Source organism: Equus asinus, chromosome 2 (assembly GCF_041296235.1).
Source record: "Equus asinus isolate D_3611 breed Donkey chromosome 2, EquAss-T2T_v2, whole genome shotgun sequence".
Taxonomy (NCBI): Eukaryota; Metazoa; Chordata; class Mammalia; order Perissodactyla; family Equidae; genus Equus; species Equus asinus.
Window position 1 is genome coordinate 57,886,169 of NC_091791.1, and position 24,192 is coordinate 57,910,360.

The window sequence follows — 24,192 nt, forward strand, 5'->3', positions numbered from 1 at the left end:
CCTCTGCCTATTTTTTGATTGAGTTGTTCATTTTTTTGTTGTTGAGTTGTATGAGTTCTTTATATATTTTGGAAATTAGCCCCTTGTTGGAAATGTGATTTGCAAATAGTCTCTCCCAGTTGATGGATTGTCTTTTCATTTTGATGATCGTTTTCTTTGCTTTGCAGAAGCCTTTTAGTCTGATGTAGTCCCATTTGTTTATTTTTTCTTGTTTCCCTTACTTGAGTAGACATGGTATTTCAAAAGATACTAAGACCAATGTCAGAGTGTTTTCTTTGAGGAGTTTTATGGTTTCAAGTCTCACATTCAAATCTAATCCATTTTGAGTTAATTTTTGTGTATGGTGGAAGATAATGGTCTACTTTCATTCTTTTGCACATGGCTTCAATAAATCCACCATTTATTGAAGAGACTTTCCTTTCTCCATTGTATGTTCTTGGCTCCTTTCTTGAAGATTAGCTGTCTGTAGATGTGTGGTCATTTGTATATTGTTTTTAAATGAGGTTGGAGAGAATCGTTGTCTTATTGTTTCCCAGGAAGGCCAATTCTGGAACAGGTAGAAAAAAATGTACAAGAGAAATCTTTTTCAGTAACTTTAATGAAACATACTTGACATTTTCTTTCCTCAAAGCATTTGGCCATCCAATGCCATTGGTCCCAGAGGCCAGCAGTTATTGGAGATGTCCTTCAAGTCTACAGTGGGTCTGAAGGGAGGGCTATTATTTTCTGTGAGACCAAAAAGAATGTAACTGAAATGGCTATGAACCCGCACATAAAACAGGTAAGTCTGTTTCATGATTTCTCTAATTGAGATTATAGGGGTGAATCACTGAACAAAATAATCATTGTCCTCTGTGAACCAGGTTCGATAGTCATTTTTAGATTTAGTCTAGCTCAGAAAGAAGTTATAGCCAGCCTCTCATAATCTGTTAAATCAGGATGGAATTATATCTGTTTTCATCAGAAATTTTTTCAAGACTTTGCAAATGTGATCTTCAAAGTATAACAGTTGAAACAAAATGAGTTTCTATGGGAAAGAGTGGGTAATATTTTAGAGTTATAGAGAATTTCAGAGTTTAGAGAATGTTTAGAGTTGTGTTATAAGATATTTTAGAGTTGTGTTATAAAATGAATCCAAATATTTATTGAATGAATGGATCAGAATACTAAATCCATGTCTCTTTTTTCTTTTAACTTTTTATAGTAAAGATTTCAAACATATACAAAAGTTGACATCTAGTAGACCCCTATGTATTCATTCTCCAATGCAATAATTAATCTGTTTCATCAGAATGCCCACACACTTCCTGCTCCTGAATTATTTTGAAGCACACCCTAGATAACATTAATATGTTCATAAATATTTGGCTTATCCTTAGATAAGGATTAAAAATAATCCTTAAGAGGGCCTGCCCAGTGGCTTAGCAATTGGGTTCGCGCACTCCACTTCAGAGGCCTAGGATTCGCCGGTTCAGGTCCCGGACACGGACCTGGCCCACTGCTGGTTGGGCCATGCTGTGGTTGGCGTCCCACATATAAAGTAGAGGAGGATGGGCACGGATCTTAGCTCAGGGCCAAGCTTCCTCAGCAAAAAGAGGAGGATTGGCAGCACATGTTAGCTCAGGGCTAATTGTCCTTAAAAAAAAACCAAAAAAATCCTTAAGGTTTAGAACAATCCTTGGAAAAGGATTATTTTCAAAAATGCACAATGCTGTTATCACATCTGAAAAATTAACAGTAATTAATACTTCAAATATCATTAGTGTTTAGATTCTCAATTGTGTCATAAATGCTTTGTTTTTTCTTTTATAATTTATTTTCTTGAATCTGGATCCAGATAAGATTCTTATGTTCTGTGATTTCATTAAATCTCTTTAATATGTGGATTCCTCCTTCATCTATTTTCTTCTTGTAGCTTTTTTTATTGTTGTTTAAGAAACCATGTTTCCTGGCCAGCCCAGTGGCATAGTGGTTAAGCTCGCTTGCTCTGCTTCAGTGGCCAGGGTTCGCAGGTTTGGATCCCGGGTATGGACGTACACACCGCTCATCAAGCCATGCTGTGGTGGCATCCCACATACAACATAGAGGAAGATTGGCACAGATGTTAGCTCAGCGACAGTCTTCCTCAAGCAAAAAGAGAAAGGTTGGCAACAGATATTAGCTCAGGGCCAATCTTTCTCACCAAAAAAAAGGAAAAGAAAACCATGTTTCTATAATCTAGAGTATTACTTTCCTGTGATATCATTTAAAATGTTCCTTTGTCTTCTGTATTTCCTGAAAATTCATGTTTGTTTATTTAGGGCAAAATTTTCATGACTGATATACTTCCATTAGGAGGTATATAATGTCTAGTTCCTTCCCTTTTTGTGATGTTAGTCCATTGATAATACTATCAGTCCTTATGTAAGTGTCTCTCCAAATAACACCATCTCTCCTTATTGTCTGTCCAGTCATTTTTGTTGTCTGTGACTTGTTATCTAGTAGATTCCTAAGGAAGGGCTCATGGAAACATATTGCCTGTTGGTAATAGCTTGTTTGTAACTCTATACCTGAAATTCATTTTGGCTGGATATAAAATTCTTGGTTAACATTTTCTTTCCTTTAGTATCTTAAATGTTTTTCCATTGTTTTTGGAATAAAGCATACTATGAAACATCTGATAACCAGTCTGGTATTTTTTTTCCTTATAAGTGATTTGGTCTTTTGCCTGAATGCAGAGGACTTTTTTTCTTTTTTTAAAAAAATCTGGAGTTTTATTAGAATATATTTGGGTGTTATTCTAGGTCACTTTTTCTGGGTACACAGTATGCACTTTCAATTTGTGGTTTCATATATATTCTTTTTAATTTCAGTAAAATTTTCTTGAATTATAGCTTTTTGATATTTGGTTTGTCTCATTACTTTAGTTTTTGTCTTTAGGGACTCTTGTTATACATATGTTGACTTTTTTCTTCTCTCCTTTGTCACGTTATCTCAAATCCATTTCATCTTTTTCTTTGTTTCAGTTTTCAGAATTTCCCATTTTCAAGGCATCATCCTTTGTGCTTACCCAATCTTGTATTCTTTCAAGTCTAGTCTTCATTTATAAAAGTCTTTATCTTTTATTTCTACTTCTTTCTTGAGTCATTTCACCTCAGTTTGTAGTTTTTCTCATTCTGATTTTTCTTGTTCTTTCATATATCATTTTAAAGTTTTCTTTTAGCTCATTCAGGATTACAATACTGTACTTTTCATCTGTTTTGTGGGTGTGCCTTTCAGGAGCTCTTTTATTATTTGTGGAGATATTATTCTGCTTCTTATTCTTTTGCCCCCTAATTACTTTCTGTGGGATTTAACCATGATCTTTTCTGTTGCGTATTTTTAATAATGATGAAATACATCTTTCTGAACTTTAGATGGAGGGGCATAGGTTGGAATAATTTTCTTGCTTCGCTAATATTTTTGTTAGTGTTTAAGAATACGGTCTGTAAATTAAATCTCAATAAAGCTGTTAAAAGAAAAGGTCTCACTTTCTGAGCTCTGGCTGTCTTTTTCCCTCACTTTTATTTGGATCTGCTCTTTCCTTCTGTCGTTCCTGGCATCCTCAGTTTGGGTTCTAGGTCCAACAGTTTGTCATCACTGTGGGGCTTTGTCCTGGCAAGGGAGCATTGGCTTGTGAGTTTTCAAAGTTCATAGAGGTCTCAGGCCGCTCCATGCTCTTTTAGACCTTACTTCTGGCTCCTCACAGTCACCCTTAAATATGCAAAAACTCTTCTGGTTTCAGTTGTTATTGTCAAATCGGCCCATTATGCTTTCCAGGGACTATCTGTTCTTAGGACTAGCAAATCCCCCCCCACCATACATACAGATCTTGTCCCTACCTGCTCATGTTTTGGAAGTCATGAAAATGCCTTGTCACTTAGTTTTGTCACAAATATTTGTGGATTTTTAGTTTTATTATCCTAGTTGATGTGTTTGTTTTTATGTGAGAACTGGAAATTAGAAAACTGTGCTGTCACCATCTTCCACAGTGTCATTTTAACTGTGTAGCTTTAGCTTTGTATCCAGTATAAGCAAATGGAGGCTAAATAGAGAAAGGGTTTTGGAGGGCGATTGATGTGCCTTTCCTGTTACTGCTTTAGAACAGTCAGCAGCTGTCTTGTGGAAGCTATGGTTTTATGTCATAGGGAGGAATTGGCTTGCTGCAAAGGCTTGGTGAGAGTTCTCTTAGTGGACGAAATCAGTTTCTATGGTTGGGAGTAATGTAGTTTCTCCTCTGCTGGGTGACTGCTACTTAGGTAAAAAGTAGTAGTAGCATCTCATTATGGGTGGCACGGGATTTTATGGACTAACCAAGGAAGTTTAATGGTTAGTTTATTTTTATTTTTAAATTTTGATTTAATTGAACTTTTTCCTTAAGGTCAGGTTATATGAGAAAAATGCCTTCTTAATTCTAAACAGTTAAACACACAAACTTTTGGAAAATGATTTATTCATAAGTTGGAGACCTAGAAACCATCACTGGTATCAGGAATGTATTATGTGCTCCTTAGGACTAATTATCAAGTAAAAAATCTGTGCTGTATCTTTTTTTTTTTGGTGAAGAATATTGGCCCTGAACTAACGTCTGTTGCCAATCTTCCTCTTTTTGTGTGAGGAAGATTGTGGCTAAGCTAACACCAGTACCCATCTTCCTCTGTTTTGTATGTGGGATGCCACCACAGCATGGCTTGATGAGTGGTATGTAGGTCTGTGCCTGGAATTTGAACCTGCAAACCCTGGGCCACCAAAGCAGAGCACACAAACTTAACCACTACGCCACCAGCCGGCCCCGTGCATCAAATTTTTGAAAGATGAATTTGAAAAATTCACTGTGAAAAACTCTCCAATTTATTTAAAGTATTTTTGCTTATAATTAAAATATATATATATGTATATATAAAATAACATTTCCTTTCTTGAAATGTTTCTCTTAACTTGGGTTCCACGATATGACAGGTTTTCTTCCTTGTCCTCTGGCTGACCTTTCCCCGTTTTGTTGAGGTCTTTTGGTATTCTTACTTATTGGCATTTCTCACAGTTCTAATCTCTGTACTTATTTCTTCTCACTCAACATATTCCTCCTGAACATAGTGATTAGTAGCACAGGCTTTGGAGTCAGATCAGGGTTTAGATCCCAGTTGTGTTAAGCCGTGTAACCTTGAGCAACTCACTTAATATTTCATTGCCCATGTTTCCATTTTAAAAAGTGGTATCAGGGGCCAGCCCTGTGGTGCAGCGGTTAAGTGCACATGTTCCACTTCGGTGGCCTGGAGTTCGCTGGTTCGCATTCTGGGCACGGACATGGCACTGCATGCCAAGCTACGCTGAGGCAGCGTCCCATGTGCCACAACTAGAAGGACCCACAACTAAAAATATACTACCATATACCTTGGGGGCTTTGAGGAGGAAAAGGAAAAAATAAAATCTTTAAAAAAAAATGAAAAAATAAAAAGATTTAAGTGAAATCATTTATTTAAAGCATTTAGTACAATGCTTTTCTTATAGCAAGCAGTCAATAAGTGTAGAAATATAGTTTAGCTATGTATATAGATATGTGTATCTAGTCACTCCTATGACTCCAGTCATTGTGTATATGCTGATGGTGTCCAAATCTTTTTCCAGGTTAGCTCAGTCTCCAGATTCTAGACCTGTTTTTACCCTACTGGCCACAGACATCCCAATCCATTATGTACCCAAAATTGAGTTCATTCTCTTCTGCATTCCTGTATCCACTCTGTCTCCAACATTCCCTATTGTTGAATGATACATTTACCAATAGCCTAAGCCAGAATTCTACATATCGTCCTTGACTTTTCTTCCTTATCATTGCCATCCAGTTAACTATAAAGTATTTTTGGATTCTGTCTACCCTGGTTTAAAATGGTCCATTTCTTTCCTACTGCCATTGCAGAAGCTCAAAATCTGGGAATCATGTATGATATGTTTCTTTACTCTCATACCTCATTTTTACTCCCAAGTCCTCCCAATTTCATCTCATAATACTTTTTGAATTCGTTATGGCCTAGCCCTTACTTCCCTTTCCAGCCTCATCTGATTACCACACTTTCTTCTCATTTCTGTACTCTCTCCACACATGCCATGTTTCCTCTCACCACAAGGCTCGTAAACTTGTAGTCTGCCTTACCTAGCAACTCCTACTCATCCTTCAAATATCAGTTGAGAGCACCACTTTTCAGGGAATTCTTCCTTGCCCCAAACTGGTTCAGATTGTCCTCTATAAATGTCCTTTGCCTCTTAGACCCGTGCATCATCCATTACACTTGTTGGCTGAATTTATTTGTGTGCCTAATTATTGGATAAATCTTCATCTCCCTGGCCAGAGTATAAAGACCATGAGGACAGAGGCAGTCTTATTTTTGTTTGCCATTTTATCCCTAGTACCTGACATGTTGTAGATTACTAAATTTTGTTGAATGAATAGATACTTATTGCTACTGCCTTGGCGAGGCCACTGATAGCTCTTCTGAATTTTATAACAGTCTGCTACTTGGGTCTCCCTAGCTTTTGCCTTGCCCTTTTCTAATATATTCTATACATTGTAGCCAGAGTGTTCCTTCTACAATGCAAATATGTTCATGGTAATCTTCTGCTCACAATCATTCCATTGTTCCATATTGTCCTCAGCATAAAATTCATATTCCTTTCGAGCTTCATCTTTCACCACTTGTCCTTTTCACTCTGTGCTTTAGCAATACTTAAATATTTCTAGTTCTCTAGACACACTATTTATGTGGGCTATTTCTTCTGCCCAGAGCTCCCTAGCCTCCTGCTCCTCCTTTTACCTGACTACTAGTTCCTTATTTTCTGTCGGGTTTCGGCTTCAATGCTGCCTTCACCTCAAACAAGACTGAGTTGGGTTTCCCTCTTAGGTATTCCTATAGCACCCTGCACCTTGTTATCTCACATGTCATACTGTATTGAAAATGCCTGTCAACTTGTCTGTCCCAAGGCCATTTTTTGTTTGTTTTGTGTGTGTGCATGAGGAAAATTGGCCCTGAGCTAACATCTGTTGCCAGTCTTCCTCTTTTTGCTTGAGGAAGATTATCGCTGAGCTAACATCTGCGCCAGTCTTCCTCTATTTTGTATATAGGACGCTTCCACAACATGATTTGATGAGAAGTGTGTAGGTCCGTGCCCGAGATCCAAACCTGTGAACCCTGGGCTGCCAAAGTGGAGCACAGGAACTTAACCACTCAGCCACTGGGCTTGCTCTCCCCTCCCCGGCGCTGTTTCTTTATGATTATTTCAGAACCTGGCAGAGTGCCTGGTGCATAGCAAGTGCTCAGTGAAGTCACTCGTGAATGCATTAGGCTTAAATACTATGGTTTAGATACATTTGGGGTTAAATCATTGTTATGAACTTTTAAATTTTAATAGTGGCTAGGAATACTATGAAATTTAAGTATAATACTAGAAAAATTATTTGCAGCACAAATGGAAGATCAGCCCAGTCTAAATAGGTTTAGCTTCACTAAAAATTACAGAAATGGAAGTTAAAACAACATTGGGAAATTGTTTTTGCCTATTAGATTCACAAGGATTATAATGATATATAATATACAGGGTAGGTGGGATAAGATGAAATAAACACTCATAGAATGTTGAAGAGTAAACGGGCTCAACCTCTTTTTATACTTCAGTTTTGCATAGCTATTAAAACGTTAATGGTTCATAATTTTTGAGCCAGAAATTCAACTTCTAGATATGTATCCTACTGAAATATACATATACTGAGGAGTTCAGAGATCTAAGTACGAGGTTGTCCATTGTAGCATTGTTTTTAGAGGTGGAAATTTGGATACGAGCCAAATGTTCATCAGTAGGATATTGCTAAAATAAATGGTACTGCATACGTGTGAAGAAATCATATACAGTTTTAAAATATTAAGTAGAGTTATATCTAAAGATGTGGGAAAATGGCTAAGATATAATAAATTTATAGAGCAGGTTACAAAACAGTACCTTGTAGTATGATGCCATTTTTATAAGTAAATATGTAAAATTATAGTATATGCTAGTATATGTGAGTAGTGTCTGTATGTATATTTAAAAAACAATATCTGGAGGAATATTCACCAGACTGTTAGCAGTGAATTAATAGGAGGCTGATATCAAGGGAAGCTTTTACATTTTGTTTAATATTTTCTGTAATGTTTGATTTTTTTAAACAATAAGCATGCATTATTATAATTATCAGAAAATAAGAAGATTAAAAAACAACCAAAAAAAGATCACAGACTATATGGTGTTAGGGTGCTATCAATTGCAATTATGAGCTGGACACTTACCTTTCTCTTTTTTTCAAATAGAATGCCCAGTGTTTACATGGGGACATTGCACAGTCACAAAGAGAAATTACACTGAAAGGCTTCAGAGAAGGTAGTTTTAAAGTTTTGGTAGCTACCAATGTGGCTGCCCGTGGTTTGGACATTCCTGAGGTTGACCTGGTGATTCAAAGTTCTCCTCCACAGGTAGGAAATGAAGTTTTTTTCCCAGTTTTATTGAAAAATAATTGACATACATCACTCCGTAAGTTTAAGGTGTACAGGTAAGATTTGATTTACATATATTGTGAAATGATTACCACAATAGGTTCACCTAACATCTATCTTCTCATATAGACACACTACAAAAAAATGAAGAACAAATTTTCTCCTTGTGATGAGAACTCTTAGGATTTACTCTCTTAACAACTGTCCTATATATCGTACAGCAGTGTTAGCTATAATTATCACGTTGTACATTATATCCCTAGTACTTATTTTATAACTGGAAGTTTGTAGCTTTTGACCACTTTCCTCCAATTCCCCCTCCCGCTACCCTCCGCCTCTAGTAACCATAAGTCTTATCTCTGTTTCTATGAGTTTAGTTTGGTTTTTTTTTTAGATTCCACATGTGAGGTCAAACAGTATTTATCTCTCTCTGTCTGACTTATTTACCTTAGCATAATGTCTTCGGGGTCTATCCATGCTATCACAAATGGTAGGATTTTCTTGTTTTTTATGGCTGAATAATGTCATCATACACTCACACACACACACACACACACAACTTCTTTATCCTTTCATCCATTGATGGACATGTAGGGTGTTTGCATGTCTTGGCTATTGTAAATAATGCTGCTATGAAGGTGGGGTGCAGATATGTTTTCGAGTTAGTGTTTTTGTCTCCTTTGGATATATTCCCCCAACTGGTATTGTTGGATCACAGGTAGTTCAAGTTTTAAAGTTTTGAGGATCTTCCATACTGTTTTCCATAGTGGCTGTACCAATTTACAATTCCACCAACAGTGCACAAGGGTTCCCTTTTCTCCACATCCACGCCAGCATTTCTAATCTCTTGTCTTTTCGATGATGGCCATTCTAAAGGTATAAAGTGGTATCTCATTGTGGTTTAATTTGCAAGGACATGAGATATGATTTAGGGAAAATAAGAACAGCTATATAGACTGCCATTTTATTTACAAGATATTGCTCGGGATATGAAAAATATGTTATCTGTTCTTCCTCTTAGCCGTCTTTTGTTAGTACGGTGTTAAATTGATCAGAAGGTGATGCCTTTGCAAATGATTAACTACATTATTTGGATTTGAAGCATGGAACCATGCAAGGGAATTATAAAAAGTTGCCATATAAAGAGCCCTGGGATGAGGTGGATAAAAAGGTTTTAAATCATATCCCCGTTATCCAAAAATTCAAGCAAGAAAGTTCTTTGGGATGTTGAAAAGAGTAATAGGATTGAAATGAAAATATTGTTATTGGTAGTAGTAGTTTTGTTATTATTAGCATTATTATTTGGATGCTGGAATGACTGTGTAATTTGCCAGAATTTTAAAAAGTATTACCTTTTTTATATTTAGGATGTTGAGTCCTATATTCATCGCTCTGGACGCACAGGTAGAGCTGGCCGGACAGGAATTTGCATATGTTTTTATCAACCAAGAGAAAGAGGTCAACTAAGATATGTGGAACAAAAAGCAGTAAGTAGAGTTAAATTATTTCAGGCTTATTATCTAAATGGTGCCTTAGAAAAGAGCTCTTTTTCTATTTGTTCTCACAAATAGATCTTTATAACTTTTCTCAGTTTAAGCTGCATTTGGATGTGAAGCATGCGAAGAGCTAAATTTGTGTTAGCTGCAAGACTTTGTTTTAATACAGCTTTTATTGTGAAGACAGAAGAGCTGACTTTCTCATTTTCCCTTGAATTTCTCCCTTGATACTAAGATCAGAAGTGCATTGTGATTTCAGTACCTCTTAGTCTAGCATTGTAAATGGGTGACTATGACAGTGTCTTGGTGTAATAATTCAGATTATATTGAGTAATGGTACAATAGCCAGTTTCTCTAAGAAATTATACATTTTTTGTGGTCTGGATTTTTTGTGGTATTTCACATTTTTTCCTATTTTTGTGATGTGTGTTTTTATACACTGTTTCATATACTTTGCAAAATGGGATTAATAAGAGAAAAAGTCAATAGATGTAACCAGCATTCTTTTACTTTTTTTTGACTCAGCTTTATTTTGCAAGTGAAATTCCGTGATTGTAATTAAGGGGCGATTCAAAAAATTTTTTTCTCTTTCTAGAATTTGTAATTGATGATTTATCAGAAAAAGCAGATCTTTTGATCTGCTAGGGCTTGGAAATCTTTAAGTCCAAGAAATGGAAATTCGACAAACATTATTAATTTAGAAATTAATTGTAAAGACTTCCATTTTTCTTTAATATAATTCTTTCATTTTCAGGGAATTACTTTTAAACGTGTAGGTGTTCCTTCTACAATGGATTTAGTTAAATCTAAAAGCATGGATGCCATCAGGTATGCTTTCTGACCTTGCTGAATAATTTTTTCTTTTGTATTAGGCTATTCATCTTTAAGCTCTCCTAGTTCAAATAATCAGAAAATTTAATCACCAGTTTTTACCTGCAGACATTTAGTTATATTAAAATACGAAAATGTTGCTCTTTCTTTTCCCATTCATTCTTTTATCTTTAATTTTTTCCTTTTGTCTTGACCAAGAAAATTTACTATTTTTAAACCATAGGTCTCTGGCTTCTGTTTCTTACGCTGCTGTTGATTTTTTCCGACCGTCAGCTCAGAGACTGATAGAGGAGAAAGGGGCAGTGGATGCATTGGCTGCAGCATTAGCCCACATCTCTGGTGCATCAAGTTTTGAACCACGATCTTTGATCACTTCTGATAAGGTAGAAATCTGTGAGAAAATTGTATGTTGAGAAACAGTAAAACTGAACCATAGATATCTGTCTATCTGGAAAGAAATATAGGAAACTTTCAGTTTGCATAGTACTGTTTTAACTGAAACTTGCATACCAGAACCTATTCTTCATTTTGTAAGTTGCCATGGAACCATGCAAATCAAAAAATAGACTCTGCAGTAAACACAGTACTGTGCATAGTATGTAATCCATGTAAGGATTGCCTGTATATGTAGAGGGAGGGTGTGAGGGGGTGTGTGTGTGTCTCTGTGTCTCTGAGTCTGTGTCTCCTGCTAGGTTGGTATGAGATGTCAAAACAAACCACACCAGAGCTATATATTCCCATTGTAAAAGTATGTTTTACTCTTTATAATTAGTAAGTAATCTGCAGGGTGATACTTCAGTACTGAGAAAATACCCTATATCTAGTAACCCACCAAATACGTCTTAAGAAAATATTTAAACTATAATTCTTAAGAAAATGTTAGGGTAGAATCTTAGAGCTAAGTAAGTACCTAAGAGGTCATTTAGTCCTTGCTTTTATCTAATAAAAGAATCCCTCTTTGGCAGATAGGTCATCTACCTCTGATTAAATATCTTAGAAAAAGAATGTTAGTGGCTTGAAATTTCTTTTATGGTTTAAACCCAAATCCAAAGTCTTTACTGTGAATGTCCTACAGGGTCTTTCTCTTGCTATGTCTCTTTCTTTTGTGAGGAAGATTGGCCCTGAGCTAACATCTGTTGCCAGTCTTCCTCTTTTTGCTCAAGGAAGATTGGCCCTGAGCTAATTAATATCCATGCCAATCTTCTACTATTTTATATGTGGGATGCCACCACAGCATGACTTGATGAGCAGTATAGGTCCGCACCCGAGAGCCAAACCCCTGAATCCTGGGCTGCCAAAGCAGAGCACATGAACTTAACCACTATGCCACTGGGCTGACCTCATCCCTTGCTACCTCCCTGACCTCATCTCTTATCATGCTCCCCTTGCTTGTTTTAGCTACGCTGACGTATTTGCTGTTACTCAAACATAAACCTCCCCTGCACAAGGCCTTTGCACTTACTTGCACTGTTTCGAGTGTTCTTCCCTTTTAATAACCGCATGGCTTCTGTCTTTACTTCATTTAATTCTCTGCTTGAATATCACCATATCAGAGAGGTCTTTCCTGATTGCTCTAAAATAGCTTACATCTCCCTTTACTCTCTATTCCCTTCCTCTGCTTTATTTTTCTTCATGATGCTTATTATATATGACATTCTATGTGTTTCCTTGTTTTTTTTTTTTTAAAGACTGGCACCCGAGCTAACATCTGTTGCCAGTCTTCTTTTTCTTTTCTTCTTCTCCCCAAAGTCCCCCAGTGCATAGTTGTATATTCTAGTTGTAGGTCCTTCTGGTTCTGCTATGTGGGACGCTGCTTCAGCATGGCTTGGTGAGCGGTGCTAGGTTTGGACCCAGGATCCGAACCAGCAAGGCCCTGGGCCGCTGAAGCAAAGTGCCCAAACTTAACCACTCAGCCACAGGGCCAGCCCCCTTCCTCATTTGTTTGCTCTCTACTCCTCCCTACTTAACATGGCTCCCTCCCCTACCCCTAGAATGTAACCTCCACGAGAGAAAGGACTATTTACTGCTGAATCTCTAGCACCTAGTACAATCTCTGGCACATACATCGGGATACTCAATAAATATTTGTGAGATGAATACCTCCCTGTATCTTCTTCGTGTTGATCCTTTTGCTGTCCAGTGAAGTTTTACAGAACAAGTAATTTTCACTTATGTAAAATTCCTTCAGAAGTTTAAAGAGGTTTTTGTCCTCTTGTTTTTCCACTCAAAGCTAACTTTTATTCCTTCAGCATTTCCCTAATTCTAAACTACCTTATCTTTTTTCTGATGCTCTAGTTTTTAAAATTTTCTCATAAAGCATTATGGTTTGAATTAAATGTAGGCTTTAGAGCAATGCATAGAAAAATGGTACTTTCAATGATCTATAAACAGTAGTCTTCCATTAATATAGTTTCAGAGAAGTTATTTTTTAAGCAGTTATGTTACGCACTTGGCTCACAAGAAGTGCACAGTCAAGTCATGAAGGGCTGTAGAGTTAGAACTTCATTCTCACTGCTGCTACTTTTTTGCCAAACAAAATGTGACTTTTATTCCTTAAGGGGTTTGTGACCATGACTCTGGAAAGCCCAGAAGAAATACAGGACGTCAACAGTGCTTGGAAGGAACTTAACAGAAAGCTGAGTAGTAATGCTGTGTCCCAAATTACCAGAATGTGCCTCCTAAAAGGAAATATGGTAGGCTTTTCTAGATAAGTAAACAGCTTTTTACTCAACTACCGTAAATGTTTATAAAGACTAGCATATTTTATTATTTCTTCGCTCTTTTGAAGACTAAAGGGATGAATAATACTGTTTTCTCTGTGTGTTAGTTTGTTTCCAGTTGTAAATGTGGGGAGTTATATAAATAACCATCCTCTAGAAAGCTGTAAGTCATTCTGCTTAGTCTGACTACCCAATACCCAGTTATCTAAGTTTCTGCCCTTGTGCACACATTAAGTGTAGTTGTATGTGTTTATTGTCTAAGACTAAACAGCTTATGATTGCAACAGCTAAACAGCTCTATTTTTTAGAGAATACACAATATTGGTTATTAAGTGTCCTGCTATTGGTTGTTAATGAGGATAATTTGTGAAGTATTTTAATACATTTATGAAATAGCAAAGTTAAAACTGTATTAACTTTTTTTGTTGGAAATAATTCTCTCAAAGTTTAATATTGCTTATCTTCAAAAAATATTTGTAGCAAGTATGAGACAAATAGACACATTCAGAAAAAATGTGGAGGGGAGGGAAAATATAAGAAGATCCTTAGGGCAAACTAGTTGCTGTACTTGATTATTAAATTAACTTTCAACTTATTGGCAACCAAGACTAAAGAGGAAACATCTTGGGTTATATCATTCTCATTATCTGATAAACACTGCAGCTCTTTAGGAGAGAAACTTTCTGTCACTAAATTTTTAAAGGAACATATGAGATGATCATTTTACAAGGGACATGGAACAACACAGCGTCTACAAAACGTTTTTAGAAGACACTTTAGATTCTTAGTAGTAGTAGATTCTTATTAGGTACTGTGTTTAATTACTTATCAGGTTTAAAAAATACAATAAGCAGCCACTGTGTGTCATGCATTGTTATATATTAGCTGTCTGAATTCTATAAGCAATCATGGGACACACCAAGTTTTTTTTTTGTAGCTAATATAAGATTGCCAGCAAGTATTCATGTATTAGTAAAAAAATCAACTCATATGCATCTAAATAAAAGTGTTTTCATTTTGCTTTTAGGGTGTTTGCTTTGATGTTCCCACAACGGAGTCAGAAAGGTTACAGGTATTTTTAAAATTTTATCTGTTAATAGTTGAGTATCTTTCTCTAAAAGATAGGGATTTTAAAAAACATAGTCACAATATCATTATGATGCTTAAATCAATTAAAAATTCCTTAATATAAAATATTCAGTCTGTATCATAATTTAAAACATTTTTTTATCATAAGTAATTTTAAACATATAAAGAAATAAAATTGCTTACTGAATCCTCCTGTTCCCATCATCCAGGTTCAGCAGTTATCAACTCATGGCTAATTCTGTTTCATGTCTACCTCCATCCACTTCCCCACTCTCCTGTGTTCTTTTGAAACAAATTCTAGGCATTCTGTCGTTTCAACCATAAATATATCCATATACCTAAATATTAAGATCACTTTAAAAAAACATAATTGGGGTCAACCCCATGGCCCTAGTAGTTCAGTTCAGTGTGGTCCACTTCAGGAGCCCAGGTTTGGTTCCCAGGCGCAGAACTATACCACTTGTTGGTGGCCATGGTGTGGCAGTGACCCACACACAAAACAGAGGAAGATTGGCACAGATGTCAGCTCAGGGAAAATCTTCCTCAGCAAAAAAAAACAAGAAAAGAAAAAAAAACCATAATTATAATACCATAAACAAGCCCCTCAGAATAATAATTCCTTATTATCATCCAATTTTGTGTTTAAATTTTCCCTCGTCTAAATATTTTTAAATATAAGGCCCATAAGGTTCACACATTGTAATTTGATGTTTCTTAAGTCTCTTTTAACTTACAGGTTCTCTCTCTTTTTAAAAATTTTCCTGGGGCCGGCCTCGTGGCCAGGTGGTTAAGTTCACACGCTCCAGCGGCCCAGGGTTTTGCTGGTTTGGATCCTGGGCGCGGACATGGCACCACTCATCAGGCCACGTTGAGGCGGCGTCCCACATGCCACAACTAGAAGGACCTGCAACTAAGATAATACAACTATGTAGCAGGCGGGATTTGGGGAGATAAAGCAGGAAAAAAAAAACAGATTGGCAACAGTTGTTAGCTCAGGTGCCAATCTTTAAAAAAAAAAATTTTTTTCTTGTATTTTATCTGTTGAAGAAATTGTCTGTTGCATCCCTGTGCATATTTATGTACATATTATGAAACAAGAATAGGATTATTCTATTTTTTATCTTTTCTTTTTGAGGAAGATTAGCCCTGAGCTAACATCTGCCGCCAATCCTCCTCTTTTTGCTGAGGAAGACTGGCTCTGAGCTAACATCCTTGCCCACCTTCCTCTACTTTATATGTGGGACGCCTACCACAGCATGGCTTGATAAGTGGTACGTAGGTCTGCACCTGGGATCCAAACTGACAAACCCCAGGCTGCCGAAGAGGAGCGTGTGAACTTAACCACTACACTACCAGGCCAGCCCCTGTTTGTTATCTTTTTAAAAATTCAGAATATATTGTGAACACATTTCTTTGTCAACTATACAGTTACTTTTAATAACTCTTTGGCATTTGGTCATATGGGTGGCCAACTTTTCTTAATTGATGTCCTATTTTCTGACATTTAAATTATTTCCAATAATTTATAAACAGGTCAGCCCTGAACATTGGTATAGCTAACTCTTTATGCACTGCCATGTTTATCTCTTTAAGAGGAATTTTTTAAGATGACTGCTTGGCCAACAGGTTTGTGCATTTTTTAAGGCTTTGGTCATATTTTGCCACAGTGGTGTGTGAGGGTCTTTGTTTCTGCTCACTTTTACCAACAGGGTATTTTAATGTCAGTTTTCCTTGGTAACTCATGATCACTATGAAGCACACTTACTGTAGCAGGATATGATGTAGTGATGCTCTTACGAGCTGCTGATTTGTGTATCTTGAGTTAACTCTGATACCAAATTGTTTCCTGTAGCTACATTTTAGTCCCCAGCTGGTGTTGACAGGTTGTTAATCTCCATTGTTTGTTCTCACTTCTTGCTTCTGTCTATATACCTACCATACTTGCTTCTTTCTAATATTCCTACTGAAAGCAACCACTACTTATTAATGGTCTAGTTGTATTCTTCTGAGAAACCATGTTCTCTTTTAGAATGTATAATTTATACATTTCTCCGTGAATTTAGAGTTTCAAAATGGGCCTGAGAGTTTCTCCTGAGACTACAACTTAGGAACTTTAATGAATGAGCTTTGAATATGTTTTTGTTTTTGTTTTTTTCTGGTTTTCAGTTTTGTTCCAGATATTTTGAAGTTAATGGATAGATGACCTTTAGCTAATAATGGATATGAAAAAAGTCTCTTATACTCATGTGCTTGCTTATGGTTTCTATTTTGCATTTCTATTAATCCTATAAATTCCCCCAACAGGCAGAGTGGCATGATTCAGACTGGATACTCTCAGTGCCAGCCAAGTTACCTGAAATTGAAGAATATTATGATGGAAACATATCTTCTAATTCCAGACAGAGAAGTGGCTGGTCAAGTGGCCGAGTGGGGAGATCGGGCCGGTCAGGTGGTCGATCTGGTGGCCGGTCAGGTAGACAGAGTCGACAGGGGAGTAGGTCGGGAAGTCGACAAGATGGTAGAAGACGAAGTGGGAATAGAAATCGATCAAGAAGTGGGGGCCACAAACGGAGTTTTGACTGAGAATTTGATAGTTAATCTACCAGTGTGAGCTTGCCTATTTCTGCCTAATCATGTACATTATCCACCAAAAATTAGGTCATCATAGTTGAGGTATGTGTCTGCTGTTGGCAAAGAAGTTGGTCGTATTTTTTTAAAAAGTATTTCACAAGAATGGTTGTAAACAAATCTACTTATCCAGTTATACCTTTGAATAAAAAAACCTCCTTTTATTGTCTCTTTTCACTATGTCTTAAAGAATTTTCTCAATGTAACCTTTTAAAATTTCTTTAAAACATGGCAGTCAACTTAATCTTACATAAGGTTACTTTCATTTTATAAAATTTGGTGTATTTGTATTCAGATCATTCCTTCCACAGGATATGTGGTAGAAAATAAGAAATCCCTTCCACATTAAAGGGCTGTATAAACTGGTGACATAATTGGTTAGGTGTAGTACTTCAAATTCTAGATAGTTAATTAAAAGGGTGTGCAAGCAGTGCACACTCACTAATTTATTCAACAGATATTGGTTGAATGTCTACTATGTGCCCATCACTATACTAACAACTAGGGATATAGTGGTGAACAAGGCAGCTGCTGTCCTCAAGGAACTTAGTCTAAAGACAAGCAATTATGAATGAGACTAATACCTAAAGGCTAAAATGAAGGTAGGTATGGAATGCTAAGGACTTAGTTGGGGTGTGCCTAACCAGTCCTAGGAGTCAGGAGGGCTTTTAGAAGAAGTGATACCCAAAAGAAGTAAAGCAAAGGTATCAGTTGATCTAGCCAAGTATATGTATATAGTGGGAGGAGGAGTTTAGAAGGGAGAGGGTTTGCAGGCAGAGAGAACGGTATGTGCAGAAACCCAGAGGCAAAGAATAGCAGGTAAGTATGAGGACCTACGATTAGTTTCATATGGTTTGCATGTGATAGGCAGAGGACAGGGGAAAAAGTAAGGATTTAGTATTTAATGGGGACCAGATTTTAAAAGCCTTGTGTGCATTGTTAAAGAGTTTAAATGTTCTCTTGAACACAGTGCGGGAATCATTAAAGGGTTTAAATTAAGGAGTAACATGATGACATTCGTGTTTTAGAAAGGGCTTGGATTATACTGAGGAGACGGGATTGCAGAAAGGCTAGATTGGAGGCTAGGAGACTTCTTAAGATGCTGTCAGGGGCCGTCCTGGTGGCGCAGTGGTTAAGTTCGCACATTCTGCTTCTCCGTGGCCTGGGCTTCGCTGGTTCTGATCCTGGGTGTGGACATGGCACTGCTTGGCACGCCATGCTGTGGTAGGCGTCCCACATAGAAAGTAGAGGAAGATGGGCACGGATGTTAGCTCAGGGCCAGTCTTCTTCAGCAAAAAAGAAGAGGACTGGCATTAGTTAGCTCAGGGCTAATCTTCCTCAAAAAAAAAGAAAAAAAAAGATGCTGTCAGAGTAATCCAAGGTGGAAGTGATGGTGGTCTGCACTAATGATAGGTAACACGTTTTGAGTGATGAGAAGTGAGGCACTTGAGAGGTTGTTGCTTGTTCATGTCACACAGCTGGATAATATGTAGTGGAGTGAGGATTTGAACCAAGATAAGTCTAGCTTCTGAACCAGCACTCTTAACCACTGTGCCAAGTAGTGGCAGTGGACATTGAGAAACATGGATAGATTTCAGAGGCTTTTAGGAAATAGAATTGTTACGATTTAGTACTTTGAATTGGAAGTTAAGAGAGAGGCAGAAGAATGAAACCTAGAGTTTTGTCACTAAGGTAAGGTACAAGGACGAAGAGCAAGAAAAGTTATGTGGGAATGGAGTGGGCATATAATTAGTTCAGGATTAGATATATTTTAATATTGAGTAGCCCATGAGATATGTAAGAGGAGATAAACAGCAGGCAGTTGGATTTATAGGTTTGAAGCAGGAGAGAGATCTGTTCTAAAGATCTGGGAATAATAAAAATGGTACTTGTAGGTAAGGTAGTAGATGAGATTATCTAGGGAAAGTATAGTAAGAAAAGAGGACGGAGAAGGGAACCCAGAGGCACACCAGTGTACTAACTGCATAGCAGAGGAAAGGGGGTCTCATATGAGAAGGGATGATGAGAAGAGGGCAGAAAGCCGAGAATTATGAGGCTTTCAAAGGAACCAGAAGACAAGCCTGAAATGGCCATTGAATTTGTCAAAAAGGGGACATCTGATGTGGGGAGCAGCCATATTAATAGAGTATTAAGAGTAGAAGCCATTTAGCAGTGGGTTCAGCAGGAAATGGGAGTTAAAGAAGTAGGGACAATAGTCATGAACATGTCTTCCAGAAATTTGGCTGTGGATAGGCAAGAATAAGCTGAAGCGGGATGTGAAAGAAAGGACATGAGGTTGCAGTGAGAATTTTGTGTGTGTGGCCTGGGGGACAAGGGAGATGAGGGAAATTTGAGCATGTTGAAATACTAATTGGGAAGGAGCCAGAAAGGAGGAAGGGGGAAAAAGAATATATGATTGAGCAAAATCCCTCTGAAGACCCAGAGGGATGAGATCAAGCACACAGTGGAGAGTTTTAGCCCTAGATGGTAGGAGCACATCTCTAACATTTTGTCAGGAGCAAAGTGATTATTACTGTTAAGGTAAAAAGTTGAGGGAGTGCCTTCTATTTTTTTCTGTGGTATTCTTGCATTGTCATTTACTGAGAGTAAAGAAGGAAGCAGTAGGTTAGGAGACTTGAGGAAAGTGGAGAAATGCTGAGGTATCAGCTATGGAACAAGATGGAGAACTCACCAGGTAAACCGTGGGTCACAGGCAGCTTTGGGGGCCCACTTGAGCTTAGAGACTGATTTTGTAGTGGCAGCAGTTAGAGTGATTGAGTGATTTCCTACAGCAACACTCAGCATTCTGTTGTAGGAATGGAGATGGGAGACAGTTGATTGAGGATTAGGGTTTTGCTCCGTGAGATGAAAGGATGACAAGGTGAAGAGGTTAAGAACTCCACAAAAGTGATTGGAGTGATGGTCCAGGGAGTCTAGAATGCCTAGGGATTGAAGTGGAAATGGGGTTGATAACAGGGAGAATGCAGAAGGGGCAAGGGACTGAAGATCAGTGGGGGCTATCTGAACTGGAGATTACAAAAGTGGAGAGGTTGGGGAGAAGACAGGTGCAGAGTATGGTGGTAGGGCTGTTGGGGTCAAAGGTTATTTCAGTTGAGGTGGTCAAAGAGCCAAGAAACCAGGTGTTATATGGGTGATTTTCATGGGCAAGGAAGTCTCCTAGAATGAAGACAAACCAAGACTGAAGAGAGAAAGGAAGACTAAGCCAGGTGCCAAAATATCAAAGAATGGTGGAGCCTGGGAAATTACCTGAATTGGGAGGGATATAGGGTGATATTACCACATACCTGCAAAGGGACAAGGGTATTTACATGAAAGTAAACGAATAATAGTTTGGAAATGGCTTTGAGGAAAAGAGGACATTGATACCAGGGTACATGGAATGTGAAGGAATGAGCAATATATGGATGAGATAGCTACGGGGAGAGTATTTTTCAAGAAAAGTCAGATTTCATTTAAGCCAAGGAGGGAGGAAGGACTCAGTGCTGGATTGAGAAAGAGGGAAATTTTGATTATGGGGAATGGGGTTCCAGATACCTATGACTGGGGGAAAAATCTCAGTTGGCTCTGTGTCTGAGTAATTGTGAGCTCTAGATTTATATCCAGGATGAAATAGGGGCTCCGTTCCTACTAGGGTGCATGAGTACTAGTACTTCAGTCATAATATGTTGTCTAGCTACAATGTCCCAGGCACTATGTTTGGGGTACAAAGGTGAATATGGAGTGCCCAGTCTCGGCCCTCAGCTCAGAATCTAGTGAAACAGATGGACACAAACTTAGGTCCATGGCAATGATTAAATGCAATGATTTGAAATTTCTACACAAGGGCACCCAGCCTAGCCCAGGAATGGGGGTGGGGGTTCAGAGAAAGTTTTCTGGATATGATTGAACATGAATTAAGTCAGGTAAAAGAAACAGGAAAATGGGAATGGGCATCCAGGCAAAGGCACAGAATAGCTCATAAAACAAGATCTAAATACGGCAAATGATAAGTAGCTCTTGTTGCTGGGATCTTCATGAGGAAAGCAGTGGTGCAAACACGGCAAGAGTCCTATCTTGGAAGGTTTGTAGGCCTTCTGTTGGACAACCATTGAAGAGTTTCAGGGAAGAGAGTGAAACACATAAGCAGGTAGGTAAATTCCAGCAGGTCAGAGATGGATTGAAGGGGTCCACTTGCTCGAGGCTGGCTTCTCTGTTGGCAAGGAAAGTGGGGCAAGTCCTAACAAGGTGAAATAATAACTTCCCATATCTTCCGGAAGGAGGACCCAGGGCAAGTTCCTCACCAAATTCTCAGCTTTGGGCTGCATTCAGCCACCTATCTTTCCTCCTCCCTCCGAGCCCCAGCACCTCCACGACTCCAACTGTTGGCTCTTCAGAGCCTGTTTGTACTCTCTGCCCTAGTGTGGTCACTTACCACCTATTTGAACTTGAATCAGTTACCCTGATCTTCAGTTTTTGAATTTATAAACAATATCTTTTATTCCATTCAGCATTAGAAATTTGAATAATGAATTCACATTTTGGTGTGAATGTCCAAGAGCCTCCTCTCTCGTTGTTTTTCTTTTGTATATTTTGGAGGCAGTGCTTAATAAGGTTTTTTTTGGTGAGGAAGATTGTCCCTGAGCTAACATCTGTTGCCAATCTTCCTCTTTTTGCTTGAGGAAGATTGTTGCTGTGCTAACATCTGTGCCAATCTTCCTCTATTTTGTATGTGGGGTACCACCACAGTGTGGCCTGAATGAGCAGTGTGTAGGTCCACGCCTGGGATCCAAACTGGCGAACCCAGGTCGTCGAAGTGGAGCATGCAAACCTAACCACTATGCCACTGGGCTGGCCCTGCTTACTAAGTTTTTTTAAACCACATTCCTTTTTTTAAATAGTAGTAGTATATGTCCACTGTGAAAAATTTGAAAAAATAGAGAAGCAAATAAAAGAAAATAAAAACCACTCATAATCACATCACTCAGAGGTAATTACTGCTAACATTTTGTTGTGTAGACTTTTGAATTCATTGTGTGTATACATACTTTTTGAAATAGAAATTCTGCCAATTTTATGAAAACATATTACATCATCTACATCAGAGAAAACTGGTCTGGCAGAATCAATATTCAAGCACAACTTCACATTTCCTATCAAATGTTATAATTGTTACTGAATTTTATACTGATGACTAAGTTTCATACAGTAATTTGGCCACCTTTGAACCGAAAACGGCCTTTTGCATGCTTCCTCTTGGAATATTGGCCTCGTGCCTATGTGCAGTTATGTTAAAAAGGAACTTATATAATTTATAAGCCTTGACAACAATTTTCCATTTAGTAATGTTCTGGGCTTACTCTCTTGTTGAACATCTGTTGGCAATAAAAATGTCCCTGTACTGTTTACAGCAGTATCATGTTCAACAATATCATGTAGTTTTGTGGTTTATTAACCAGACTTCAGGTTCCTAATACCAGGATGATTTAATTGCTTTCCTACCTGGGCACATACCTAAAATTTATTTCAAGGGGTCCCTTCTTTTCCCCACCCCCCACATTGCCATTTTAACAATCAATCAACTTTTAGTGACAGGCTACTACGTGCCAGGCACTGTCTGAAGTCTTAAGGATAGAATGATAGATAAGGCTCCAGGAGCAAGGATGTCACAGAGTTAAAGTGTTGTTGTACATTTACATGAATTTATCTGTTAAACTGAGACTGTGAAACATCAAATAATAGTTTATGTGAAACGTGAAATTGTTCCTTTAAATGGTCAGATTAAAAAATGTGCAGTAAAAACTAATCTTATGAAACAGAGAAAGCAAGCTTCTGGCATTTTCCTTTGTCATAAAATGACTACATTTTGAATTGTCTTTCTAAACACCTGTGAGTTTTAAAAGCTCTCGTTTATTGTGCTCTAGGTGACCAGGCACTGCTAAGCCCTTTTCATTCATTATCTTAATTTTATCAACTGATGAAGCTTTTGTTATCCCCATTTCATGCATGAGAAACTCAGGTTCAGATTAAGGTAACGCGACCAAAATCACAAAGCAAATGGTGCAGGTTTTCAAAGCCAGGCCTGATTTCAACCTATTTTTAAAAACGATTCTATGATAAACTGGCTCCCAATTCTTTAGATCACTAGTTCTTCAGAGGAAATTTAGCAACATTGTCATAGACCATTCAATGGACCACTTTCCTTCAACTGCTTGAATTAGTGTATTGTCCAAGTTATGCAAGACTAAGGGCCCCTCTATTTTCTAATAGAGGTCTATTTGGTCTGGGGCCCCCTTCTCCTGGTCTCAAGGAAGGTTTAGGTGCCTCTCTGTGCTTTTAGAACAACTGACACTCCTCTATCTCCCACCAATCTATAAAGCTTCTTGAAGACTAAGGCTTGTGTATGATCTGTTACCGAATCCTAGCCCTGTTTCTCATACCTGACACGGTGAATGCTCAGGGGATGCTGAGTGCACGCGTGAAATGAATGACCAGGCTCAACTGAATTCTAGTTCTCATCCAGGCTTGTCAGTCTGGGCGTCTCCTTTCAGTATCGATGTTTCCACAAGACGATCAAAAATACACACCTCGCGCGTGTGTGCGTCAAAGGATTTTGCAAACTCGAGCAATCTAATATAAAGCACTGAAGAGGGGCCACTCAAAAGCAACTACAAGTCTTCACTTTCAGGCCGGGGCTAGCGAGAATCTGGTCAGTGTTTGAACGAGAATACAAAACCACCCTGTGTGGTTCCTTCCAGTTCTACCTTTCGGTAAGTGCCTCCTAGGCCCAGCGTCTTAAGCGGTCTATTCGCTAAGCGCAGCGAGCGTGAGCAGCCGGCGCTCCGGGCCTACACGTGGACCTCAGCCTCCTCCGAGGTTTCTGCTTCCGCAGGAAAT

General features: G+C 38.1%; 1 protein-coding gene across 7 annotated transcripts in view; it reads left to right on the top strand.

Annotated features, from left to right (window-relative positions):
- DDX50 (DExD-box helicase 50) overlaps positions 1-17,475 on the top strand; it is a 31,599-nt gene extending 14,124 nt beyond the window's left edge. For all 7 annotated transcript variants that reach the window (XM_014862786.3, XM_014862789.3, XM_014862790.3 and 4 more), the window contains 8 exons: positions 632-781; positions 8,352-8,513; positions 9,902-10,021; positions 10,785-10,858; positions 11,085-11,244; positions 13,420-13,554; positions 14,609-14,653; positions 16,975-17,475. In XM_014862786.3, coding sequence (XP_014718272.3) covers positions 632-781; positions 8,352-8,513; positions 9,902-10,021; positions 10,785-10,858; positions 11,085-11,244; positions 13,420-13,554; positions 14,609-14,653; positions 16,975-17,253 — 1,125 coding nt within the window. In that variant the 3' untranslated portion in view covers positions 17,254-17,475. The remainder of the gene's footprint in view (positions 1-631; positions 782-8,351; positions 8,514-9,901; positions 10,022-10,784; positions 10,859-11,084; positions 11,245-13,419; positions 13,555-14,608; positions 14,654-16,974) is intronic.
- Positions 17,476-24,192: the final 6,717 nt, after the last annotated feature.